The following is a 12,582-nucleotide window of genomic DNA, read 5'->3' as shown; positions in this document are numbered from 1 at the left end:
TATCTCTCTATCAGTGATGCCGTTCTCTGGAGTGTGAGCTAATGCTGCTCACTGATGGATCTTAAGTTATTCATCTAAAACTGGACAGGGTAAAGACAAGCTTCAGTTAAAAAAACAGATCATATTCAGAGATGTAAAACTGAAGTTATCTGCTACATTTATTGTTAAGGACCAGTAATATTTTTGCTGTGACTAAGCTGTCAATGTTTGATGGTTTTCAGGCACAAACAAATTATTTATCGCTGTGTTAAACAGCATTTCAGTAACTTCCACGAGTCCCTTTCAATGTCATTTTGTTGTCCTCAAGTCGAAATACAAGGGAACTACTGATTAAGAAAATACAAATAAATCCTCAAACGTGTTTCCATAGCTTCTGCTCCTCCATTCATGCTAACGTCCAAATCATCCACACAATTTCCAACTCAGTGTGTTGCTCTCTCCATCCTCCGCCCAGCTGTTACATCGGCGTCGTGCGTGTTAACCATCACGACGCGTCTTTTCTTTTTTTCTTTTTTTTTCTTTTTAATGTTAAGTGATGTAGAAAGTGATTCACCCCCAAGGAGGAGCTTATTTAGGAGCGCGGAGAACCCGGAGGAGGAGAAGGAGAAGGAGGAGGACAGCAGTGAGACCGCGGTGCTGCGTGGGGGAGGTTCTGGTCGGTGCGTAGTTTCTCAGCTCTTTCTGTCTCCCTCTCCTCTCCGGGTTTTCCGCGGATCTGTCGTTTCAGCGGCGCGCTGTGGGAGAGCACGTCCGGGATGGAGCGGATGGAGTCAATGGAGCCGATCTCGGCGTGCTACAAGACGGCATACCCGGAGATCAACCCCGACAGCGGCTACGGCTCCGGAGAGAACACGGAGAACCAGGCGAAGACCCCGCCAGCCCCGAGCTACGACGAAGACCTGGTGCATAAGGTAAACAAAGCTGCTGGAGGCAAGATTTCTCCTTTTTTAAAATCTTTTTTTTTTTTTTTAGCTATTATTATTGTTTATTTGTTTGTGTTTTCAACATTTATTTATTTATTTTTGGCTAATTTGTCATCGGCTCCGGTTGTAGCTCGGCGCTGTCCGTGGTGCTGATCCGGACTTTGATGCAGTTTTCTCTGGAGTTGGTCTCCTTCCAGACTCACTCAGGCATCCGATCAACTCCCAGCACCGACCATACCCTCTCCTTCTGGGGGGTGATGCTGTCAGCTTAATGTTCCACTCTGCCGGAGAACAAAAGAAGGCTTTAAAAGAGGCCAATTCTATTAAAAATAATTTAAAAAATTACTTCCGAGGATTAGCTGTTGTTTTTATTCTCCCCACAGGAGGAATATTTCACACAAACCACCAAAACGTAGGGGAAAGAAATGATAAAAATCTGCACAATTAGGTTAAATGTAATATTCCCATTCTTCTCCCCATTTAAGTTCCTATAGGACTGTGTTAGCTGTGTTAGTCTGTGGTTTATAAAGTGCAACAGTACATTGAATCTCTTCCCTCCCGCTGCCTCAGAGGCTTCTGAGGCAGCGGGAGAAAGAGAGAGGGGAAAAAAAAACAGTCCCTTTAGGCTTCAGTCAAATGTCACATCGAGTTACCAAGCTCTCCATGAGCTTAAACTCAAAAAGCCTTCAGCTGGCTTCAGTCCGCAGCACACTACACCCCTCTTTCACCGCCCAGCACCCAACGAGATAAGCCCCCTCAACTCTCTCTGAGTGGATGCGGTGTGTCTCTCTGAGACAAGATGAGGAGACCGACTGTCTTAAAAGCCGGCGGTCAGATTGGACATGAAATGGACCTGATTGTATGTTAACCAAAAGCACTTTGACGACCCCAGAAGACGTGTGTGTGTGGGAGTGCGTTTGAGCATGATTCACGGTTAACTGAACGACAGTAATTTATCAACAGAAATGAAGCTGTGAAAAAAAAAAGAAAAAATTGGCTGAAATCATTTTTTATTTCACCAATCAGCAAACTGACTGCTGCTGCTTCTTGTGTTAGAAATAAACATGATACAGCTATCGTTGTTCTGCACCTATCTCCCTGTTACTGATATTGATTAAAGGATCAGTTTTCTTGATCGTCCAGAACCACAAAGTGAGAGATTTGGATGCATTTAGGAAGTTTTGAGAACAACATCCAGGGGTGTCCAGGAAGGGCATGTATTGTTCCTTCCTGAGAAATGTCACCACCGGTGAGCTAAAGACATTCAGGCAACCACCGTTTGTCGAGAAAAGCACCAAATAAGCCACTTCTTTCCAAAAATAGAGACAAAATAAAATAAAATGAAGTACAAGAACGGACAGAATATAGGTGAAAAAGCTACCCTCGGGCTTTTTTATATGCTAAAAGCTACACTGGACCCCTGCATTGTGCTAACAGCGAAACACTGATTCAATCTGTTTGTGGATTTGCTTCTCATCCATTAAATTCCCGGCTCTGCCAAACAAGACGGCAGTAAACAGAGCGGGGTCACAATGCCCTTCGAGAGCAACTGCTTCCAACAGTCCGGGCCACAATTTGAGGATTGTGTATGTATCAAAAAAAAGGAACAAAAACGAGATGGAGCACCATGTCACAGGAGGCTAACTATTTGAGATCAACTCCAAGCACTAATGAGACCATAATGAGTCAAAATGTGGCAGGATTTGGTTTCAAGGGGTGACAATAAGCCTCTCAGAGCAGGCAAGTAAGCAGGACGTTATTTATATTTAAAAAAAAATCACAAAGTGCTTCGCAGTCAACTGGCACGACAGCACAAGAGCCAGCAATGACTAAAAAGAGAAATGTTTTAAGCATATGCTACAAGACTGGCAAGACTTGCTGACTGAATTTTGACCAATTTCCAGCCATTCTGGGCTAATTATAAATGAGTTATAAATCTTTTAAACTTACGGAGTGTGTAATCATACTTAAATCGATTTATTGCCATTTTACTCTCTACCAAGCATTACAAAACGTCACAGACGAAAAACAATCTATCGCCACATCCTGTTGCATTTCATGCCGAATTACTGGACTGGTTTCAGGGTTGCATTAGGTGCTTATTTGGAGGTCTTTTTCAGAACATGAAAGGCCTGTTGGTAGACAATTCCCTATCGAAGTTTCTGAAACACGAGAAGAGGCGGCAGAAACGTAACGAAGGGCTCATTACTGAAGTAGCAGCTGAGGAGGAGGAAAAAGTGGGAGAAACTGGATCAGGATTTCCACATCGAAAGCCCAAATGTGTGGGCTGGAGGAAGTCAAAGAGATTAATCGCGTCTACTTTAAGTCATTAAACGCATTAAGCGCTATTCACTTGAAAGGCTGGCAGGTTGTAAGAGAATCCATAAGTTAGACAAAAATATACCACTCAAACGGACTTTGGTTGTAAGGGTTTTTTTTCTTTATTGGATTATATTGTAATCTTTTCTTTTTGTTTTTTGTTCTTCAAAATAAATTGTGCACAAATAAAATAGCCACACTCATTTCCTCTGCAACAGCAGCAGGTGCATTTCATGGCAAACTAGGGTAAAATCAAGTCATTCTTTCTCTGAAGAGACAGAGACAGTAATTATACATGTGAGCAGCACAGATGCTTCTGTCTGCCATCTTGGCCCGCCTCCGTTTGTCCGTCTGCCTTCTGGGTCACTGACAGATACACACTTTTCATGTGTATCCGTGTTTCATCTGTTAATTAGCGACCTGCCATCGGTCTCCTTGCTCTTCAATCTTGCCCAGCTGTTCTGCATCCCTCTGGTTTCTAAATCTTCCCACTCCGTCTCTCTGTTTCTAATCTTTCCACATTTGTCTCCCACTGCCAACAATTGTGAGAAGTGTAGTCCAACGTTTCCGTGTGCTGCTGGTGTAGGTTCGCTGTGTTTTTTACGGAGTCCGAAATCAATGCTGGAAACTTTAGAGCGCTTCATACTTTACTCTGCCCATACGTACAAGCACCTGTTTTAATAACCGCGGTGTCACTTTGTTTTTATCGGCCTGGAAACAAACCTGACCCAAACGCCACATTGAATCTCTGGAGTTTTGTCAACGATGAGACGAAAGACACCAGAACGAACCTTTGTCTTCATATTTTGGGTCTGATTTCTGTGAAACAGCACATAGTATGTCGTTGATTGATTAAAAAAAACTAATAAAACAACAACAACAACAACAAAAATGCATATGCACATCTGTGTGTTTGACAGATGCCAGGTTGCAATATCCTCTGGTTTCAAATTCTCATCTTTTAATTGCTTATCCGCAGCGAGAAATAGAAGCAATATGGAAACTGTTGTCCTGAGAGGCGGCGACGATTTCAATTCTCTAATTTTGCCAAACTAAGGCAGCCAAGAAGGAAGCCATGTCCAGTTGCATGAACAAGAGAAAGACTCAGAAATAATCATAATAATAAAAAGGAAACCCTGGGGCAGAGTAAAAACCCTACAATACAACTCTCTTTCTTCCTCTCTGACACATGAAAGTAAAATCCTCTTCCAGAAAGTCTGTGCAACTTCGGCCTAATTGCTTCCAGTCCCCAGAGGGGTTTGATGATACAGACTCATTTTCCCCCATCTACTGTCTATTAGCACAGTCATAAACATTAAACGGCTTTCTTCTGTACAGATTCATGTGATGTTTGGAAGATTTTAGATTATGAATTCTGAAGTGGAGTTCGGAGAAAGAAAAAAAAAAAAAAGAAAACCCAACAAAGACACGGTGATAAAATAGTGGGGTTTGAACTCATGAATATTTATCTTTAGAACTAGAACTTGAAGTTTGCTAACGTCTGAAACGATGCTAACGTCTCAAAACGAAAATGAAAAGCTGTGTATCTAGCTAGCGGGCTAATTTCAAGATGCCAATTGAACACTGTAATGGCATTATTAAAATAATAAAAGTAAGTATTTACCCTCGTTGTCTAATTCTAAGCCCAGATGCCAGAGCAGCTTCACTTCACTTGCCGTCAGTGACTCAGTTGGACAGCGTTACGTCTGTGGGGGAGGGAGCGGGACCTCGGTGAGACTCCATAAATGAAAAGCAGCTCAAACAAAGATGACGAATTGATTGGTGTCCCTGGCGACTGACTTGGGTGCTTCTGAAAGCTGTCTTTCAGTGATTTTTATTTATTTTCTTATTTTTTTATTGCCTTGAAGGTTACATTCTCCAGCTTATGAGTCACGCTGCGAGAGCGGTGCACGGCGGAACTCCTAGAAAAATTATTATTATCATTATTCGAGGAGCTCGGAGGAGGGAAGAGAAAAAAAAGAAATAAATTTCTTGGATGACGCAGATCTTTGTTCGAAGCTGAAGTTTTAATAGATTTTAAGAAGTTAAAGCAGAGAAAAGTATTGTCACCAAGAATATATTTACTTGTAATATGGAAATATGGAATACCTTCTAAATTAGAGTACAACCAAAGTCAGAATATGTTATTATATAACGCCATTTATTAAAATCTTACCCACTGAAGGAAAACGTGTGGATTGCGTTGTTTTCAGCACGTTCTTCCTCCTGAGCAAGCATGGGGTGAAGGTGTGTTACTGATGGTTGTAAAAAAAAATATTGTGTTTTGTTTATGATTTCTTCCAGACAATCTTGGTCGGGGACAGCGGCGTAGGGAAGACCTCTCTTCTGGTTCAGTTTGACCAGGGCAAATTCATCCCAGGCTCCTTTTCTGCCACAGTTGGAATTGGATTCACGGTACGTTTGGGATCCACAAACTGGAGACCGAAAACTTTCTCCCATCTCGATGCCATCACTCATGTTCCTAAGAAACTTGTTTTGTTTTTGTTTTGTCTGTTTTTTGTTTTTTTCTAAGTGTCAGCTCCTCTCTAATCATATTATTTATTCTTGCCCTTCTCATTTGTCCCTTTTTTCCCCCTCAGAATAAAGAGGTAACTGTTGACAACGTAAAAGTCAAACTACAGGTCAGTGTTCACATCCGCTTTTAACAGGCAATGAATTTACTTCACGAGTAATAGAGTCTTCCTACATTAGCTGATTTTTTTGTTTTTGTTTTATTTATTTATTTCAACTTCCTTTGCTATGTACGTGAAGACAACCTGCTGGGTTTCTGTTTCAGATTTGGGACACAGCAGGACAGGAACGCTTCAGAAGTGTGACTCACGCATATTACAGAGACGCACATGGTGAGAATGAATGAATCACAACGTGAATTACAAAGTTCTGCTCGCGCTTTGTACGCAGGCATACATGCGGACCCGTGATTTGCTCCTTTTTTCTTTCTTTCTTTCTTTCTTTCTTTCTTTCTTTCTTTCTTTCTTTCTTTCTTTCTTTCTTTCTTTCTTTCTTTCTCTTTCTTTCTTTTCCAAAGCTTTGCTGCTTCTGTATGACATCACCAACAAATCGTCGTTCGACAACATCAGGGTGAGTCTCACACTCGCCAGCGACGAAAACATAAAGTAACCAGGGGGCCTGGAAACTAGTAAGACCTGTTCGTGCGTAGGTCAACGTAAAACGCCACGTTATTAGAGCAAATATTTGCACATTTTCCCACCCTACGGTCACATGTGCAGCGCGGGTCGTTGTCAAACATCTGTGTGAGAGTCTACCTGCGGGAACACTGTAACACACCGCTAACCACCTTCTCTGTGTGTTTGTTTCGTTTTCTCTCCGTCCAGGCGTGGTTAACAGAAATCCATGAGTATGCACAGACCGACGTAGTCATCATGTTGCTGGGCAACAAGGTGAGAAGGCGATGTTTGCGGAGCTCGGTATGTAATGGGAGTACACGCAGAAGGTTGTGAGCTTCGGTGAAACAGAGCGGAAGTTGCTAAGTTGCTAAGTTTGGATGTGGTGTTCAGATATGTTAATAGCAAGCCAGAGATCAGGATGGTAGCGTAGAGGCATTCCAACCTTCAAGATGCAGAGCTTAACGTTATTGTCAAAATACCACACTGTAAAAAAAAAAAAAGTGTCTCTAATTTGTGGTAATTTGTGGTAAGATACTAGCAGTTGTTAGAATTACAGCTCTCCGTATGTTCTGTAAATTAGACATGGTTTCGTTTTACAGTGCAGTAGAAACAATTAGCAAGCTGGTCATTTTTGACTTTCCAATTGTAATATCATGTAAATACACACTGATTTTTCTGTTTTTTATGTCACTTTATTGACCTCTAGGTAGAAAAATATTGAACAATTCGGGCATCATTTACATCATTTTATTCAGAAATATAAATCAGCATATAGTGAAATAACAGATATGTTTTATGTTGCACATAACCCCATAACTGAAGAGATGTCTTACTTACAGAGTCGACTTAGGAATACATTTTTGAAATATGAGAAGGAGATTTGCGGGAGGAAACAAGTCTCAAGCAGTCAAGTTCGGAAAGCTCAGAAGTTGAACATCCACAAACTCCACACATTTTTTTTTTTTCCAATTGTGTTCTTACATGTGATCCATGGGAATACAAATACATTAAAACGTGTTCAAATACATGCCGTATGAAAGCTGATTTCAAAAGCAGTGATCTAACAAAGCTACGCTGCACAGGAAAATCTGCTCACTACATTTAATCTAATCTGAGCATCTCTGTGCTGCGTCCATGTTTCAGGCCGACATGAGCGGCGAACGGGCGATCAGGAGAGACGAAGGAGAGAGGCTGGCCAGAGTGAGTCTCCGCACAGCTACACAAAACACACCACTGACACCACTGGTTCTGCCTCTTAACGCTGTTTGCTCCCCTTCGTTCATCCAGGAGTATTCGGTCCCTTTCATGGAGACGAGCGCCAAGACGGGAGTCAACGTAGAACTCGCCTTCACAGCCGTAGCCAAGTATGAGGCAGTTGATACGGGTTGATGGTGGGGGGGGGGGGAAGTGTTCACCTTCTTTTAATAAGTTTATTTCGCTTTTGCTTCCACCCCAGATCAGCAAACAAATTTGAATGTCAGATAAAGGTAAACTGTGGTGGCAGCCTTCCTTTGTATTTCTCACAGTGCTGGGGGAAGGATTTGTGGAGTAATTATTTAAAAACATGTATTTTGTTTTATTTTAAGATTTTTCCAATTCATAGTTTGTTTGTTTTTTTTACCTGGGACATGAGCGTTTCCAATATTTGTCATTGTTTTTTTTACAGCAGTTGTTTTTGTTCTGTCCGTCAGGGAGCTGAAGCACCGGGCCATCCAGCACCCCAATGAGCCCAAGTTCCAAATTCACGAATACATCGAGTCACAGAAGGAGAAGTCCGGCTGCTGCAGCTACTTCTGAGTCTCCCCTCCAAACACAGGGTACGCAGAGAGCCGCTGAGTGGGAGGAACCTCCCTGCCGCTCCCAAAAATTTTCGCTGCCATTCATGGGATATAAAAATTCACAAGTACGTCCTCGGAAGAGTTGAGGAGAACATGGAGCCAGGTATCAACGTGGACGATCCACAGTTTAACTTCTGCCAAGAAGAGATTCTCCAAACTCTTGTCATCAGAAGCTCATGCTTCGCGATGTACAAACCGCATTTTTAATCTAAGGGAACATTGCCTTATGAATTTCTGTACTTAGCTAGCGGCTGACTTTCAGATCGTGAGCACAACTCTAGCCAAATTGTTGAAGGTATGCCTTTAAACAGCTGCAAAACTCACATCGTGTGCAATGCTATGCAAAAGTATCCGTACCCCTTACAGCCAAAATCGTCTGTGTATTTTATTCACGCTTTTGGCGGCAGACCAACACAAGATGTACTTAATTGCCATATGGAGAAAAAATAATGAAACCTTTACTAGTAAAAATCCAAAAAGTCTTGAAAGTGTGCACTGGGCTTTGACTGGGCCACTCTAACACATAAATATCATGTGTTTAGAGTTATTGTCCTGATTGATGGTGAAACATTAGGGTGGTTTCTGAAGACAGTTGATTGCATTGAAATTTTTAGTCACAACAGAGTAAAGGGGTCCAAGTTCAAACGTGCGGCATACTTTTCAGATTTTTTTTGAATGCATTGTTTTCCGTCCACTTCGGAATTTCTTGCTTGTTTTATTTGACTCACTGCATAAAGTAAAACATGAAACATGAAAATGAAACTTTAGGCACAGCATTTTCTGCTGGGAGGATGTACAGTAACTCCAGCCTGTGTGGATATCCTCCCCTGGATACCGTAATAACAGGGTCATAGACTAAAGTCTAGCCTCTAGCTTACCAAATAAGTCCCTTTTATTGAGAAGCCATGACACAAACGACACTCAGTTTGTATGTACTTGCAAATTATTGTGATGCTAATATTACCATGGATTACCATGGGTTAGACATTTGTAATATAGCTGGTTTACAGGCGTCTTACTTTATGACGGTTGTCTGCGTGGACAATGTTTTGGTGTATTTTTGTTTCGATGTTGTTTCAAATGCAGCTAATTGCGTCCCAAGGCTCTGTCAGCGAGACTCCTTTTGCCAACTTTGTTATTTTGCGTGTGTTGAAAAATGCAAATATGCTAAAAAAAACAAAACAAAAAAAAAACAGAGACAAACCAGCTTCTTACTACGAATGTAAGACACAAAGAAATGAAATCTCAAGACAGGGACATGGTAAATGTGTAAAATATTTGCAGAAATCATTTATGAACATAAATGTAAAGAAATATATATATCCTATTGAATTTAAAGAAGTTAAATTATCTAATTGAAGTTTTTCTTTCTTTTTTTTTTATTCATATCAATGTGTTATTTAAATCCATTTGGTTGCAAAGACATTAGTTTCCTAAAACCAGCTGGAAGAGCTGAGGAAATATGGGATTGCACTGCTGCATAAAAATTCAAACTAACGAGCCAAAACACTCCGGGCTCTTTACATCGATCAGCTACTGGAATTTATTTTGAGTCTCCTTTTGTATATACTGTACTTATTTGTTCTAGAAATGCAGCGGACGTACTTCTAAAAATGCTCTCTGGACATAGCAACTGCAACAAACCTAAAAAAAACCCCACTGACGCTAACATTGAACTTCCTCAAAGCTCATGCATTTTACTTTTATTGCTAATTCTGAGGTTTGGTTCTTTTTGCATGTAAGGCTGGATTGCATGTGCCATATCTGTGCGGTTCCACTTAGAAATATATCTAAGCCAAATTCTTTTAAGTTGGAAATAAGAAAACGATAGATAATTAACATACCTGTTAAAGTTTCGAGTCAAAGCTCAGGGTAAAGTCGTGTTGCAAAGTGCATTGTTTAATTATAATTACGCACAGACACAGTAAGAAGAACGAATATATAACTTGTTCTTACTAATGCAATGATCTAGCAGAGATGTTAAGCAACCTAACCAACTTTTGCATTTTCTAATTAGCTGAAATAGTTATTTGTTTTTAATAGAACTACCTGTTGGTTTATTAGGACCCATTAGAGTCAAAATATTTAAATTTAGCAACTAAACCAATGAGCTGACAGGAGCTAAGCTGCTACACAAATATCTTTGCACCAACCTCATATTTTAATGTGATGATTAGTGAAGCCTTAAATAAACAGTGATGTCAAAACATCACCAAAGTTTATGCAATTTTTTTTTCTCCCTTCTGCGACAATATGCAAATCAATTCCCTCTGTATTTCAAATTAGACAGTGAACATCTGAATGCTTCGTGGATGCTTTATGATGGTCTAGCATGTGTTTGACGTGTTATTTGCTGAATTAAAAAATAAATAAATTATTTTTAACCAAACTTCCATCTTTCCAATAGTCTTTTAAGATGTGATTGACAACTGTTACCAAGGAAGCATTCCTGTGAGTTAAAGACAAACCAGGGTAAGAGTCATGGGCGTAGGTTTGGGTAGGGACGGTAGGGACATGTCCCGACCAATATTCACGGGATATGAAAAAGTCCCGACCAATTTTTGCCATATTGGCTCAAAGAACGTGGATCTACGATCTTTGATTAGCAGCAACAGGCGGTGCGCGGAACGGAAGCTTCTTAGTTTGACATTTATTATGAGCCTCCGAGACCGTGTCGGAACGGTGCTGTGGGGGGGGTGGGGGGAGGGGGAGTCAGTTGAATCGTCGGACGTTCTTTGATTAGCTGCAAAAGGCGGCGGCTAGCTGGGCACACGCGTCTCCTTCTGAGTCTCCGAGACCATGTCGCCACCAAAAAAGAAAAGGACAGACATTAGAAGTTATTTCGCTACGTCGGCTGTAAGTACAGTGAGTGGACCCATAAGTTAGATATCTATCATGCAACGCATTTGTTGTAAAGTCCGGTGTTTAGTAAGGTCAGCACTGAATGTGAGGTAGAATAGGTCTGTTAATTATGTAATATTTTTTCACATAGGATGCTCAGACAGCAGAGCAAGGGGCAGAGCAGAACGATGGAGAGGTGGCTGGAGCTTCAGGGCTCCAGGTGAGGTGTTAGTTCTCAAATATGAAATATACTGTGAAATTATCTCAGTAAATATGGCATTTGAAGTGTTAGTCTTAAATTAAGTTAAGCTAGTGTGAATACAAACCAGGTTACGCTTTGTTTGCTCTATAGGAGGCAGTCAGTGTGAGTGCCAGTGACCAGGGAGTATCCAGAGGATTTCTTTTGATCTTACTTGTAACGTTTGCTGAATTTGGTAAAGGAAAAAGTAAAGTGTTCTTGAACTGATCTGCTGAGTATGACTGTATCTGGTTGTATACACAAGATGTATGATATAGTTATAGTTGGGGGGAGGGGGTCATTAAGCCAATGTGGTTTCCCCCCTCTTCTCAAAAATGTTCGGTGCTCTTGGGCATTTCACTGTGCTGCTGGGGGGGTGTCAAGGTCCCCACCAAAACTTAGACCGAACCTACGCCCTTGGTAAGAGTCGTGGTTTGTTTCGGATCAAGCAGCAGAACTGTTGCTCAATCATATTTTCTTTAAAGTATCCTGAGGGCAGCAACCTCAGTTCAAAATCAAAAGCAGCAGAGTACAGCCAAGAAAACTATACCTCTGAATTGAGACACAGCCAGAAAGGTGAGCAGGAACGAAAGAAGAACAAAACTTCCTGTTTATCAGCCGAGCCTTCAAGATAAAAGTTTGGCCTGGGAGAACACAACTTCTTTTGGTAAATATCTTTCAAAATGAATTAGGTTTTTGCTGTGCAACCAAGATCAACATTCTTCATTGAAGTGCTTTTTTTTTTTTTTTACATGCACTTTATAATTAAAACTTTATTTTCTAATACAACTCCATCTGATGGTATCTCTAAACATTTTTTTTTTAGAAAAAAATATGTTTGGTTATTTGGAGACCCAACATAATTGGTGGTGTTGTCATAGAAATTCATATCTGTTGTGAATGTGTTGAAAATGGGATCCTTAAATTTAGTTTAGCTGCACATATGTTCGTTTATATTCATGTTGTAGTCCAAATGCGCAGCGAGTCAAGTAGGATTGTGACTTGGGTTTTCAACTTTCCAAACTGCATTTTCTTTCAAATACTTTGGATATCCTCAATGAAAAACCTCTTGTAAATAGACCATATTTCCACAAATAAATTGGATCCACAGAAAACAGAAAACTCTGTGATTGGATGAATCTGTGAATACTAAATGGGAGGAGATTAATTATTACTTGTGGAAATAATATGATACTCCATTCAAAATATATTAGTCGGTAACTTTAACAAAATGCAGCGTTGCTTTGTTAAGCAAGCAAATTAGCTTATTAATT

General features: G+C 40.6%; 1 protein-coding gene across 1 annotated transcript; it reads left to right on the top strand.

Moving 5' to 3' along the window:
• The first annotated feature begins 117 nt into the window (after positions 1-117).
• Positions 118-10,618, top strand: LOC106905386 (ras-related protein Rab-37-like). The gene is made up of 9 exons (XM_014970203.2): positions 118-911; positions 5,547-5,657; positions 5,843-5,884; positions 6,040-6,106; positions 6,292-6,344; positions 6,599-6,664; positions 7,535-7,591; positions 7,679-7,755; positions 8,083-10,618. The coding sequence occupies exons 1-9, from the start codon at positions 756-758 to the stop codon at positions 8,186-8,188; spliced, it is 735 nt and encodes a 244-aa protein (XP_014825689.1). The 5' UTR covers positions 118-755; the 3' UTR covers positions 8,189-10,618.
• Positions 10,619-12,582: the final 1,964 nt, after the last annotated feature.

This window comes from Poecilia mexicana, unplaced genomic scaffold (assembly GCF_051168715.1).
Source record: "Poecilia mexicana isolate PSO_F unplaced genomic scaffold, ASM5116871v1 scaffold_19, whole genome shotgun sequence".
NCBI lineage: Eukaryota > Metazoa > Chordata > Actinopteri > Cyprinodontiformes > Poeciliidae > Poecilia > Poecilia mexicana.
The sequence above is the reverse complement of the archived record's forward strand: the minus strand, read 5'-3'. Positions and strand labels throughout refer to the sequence as shown.

Coding starts and splice junctions, on each gene's coding strand:
- LOC106905386 (XM_014970203.2), top strand. CDS start 756: ATGGAGCGGATGGAGTCAATGGAGCCGATCTCGGCGTGCTACAAGACG. Junction 6,107..6,291: donor ATATTACAGAGACGCACATG/GTGAGAATGAAT, acceptor TCTTTTCCAAAG/CTTTGCTGCTTCTGTATGAC. Junction 7,756..8,082: donor GCCTTCACAGCCGTAGCCAA/GTATGAGGCAGT, acceptor TCTGTCCGTCAG/GGAGCTGAAGCACCGGGCCA.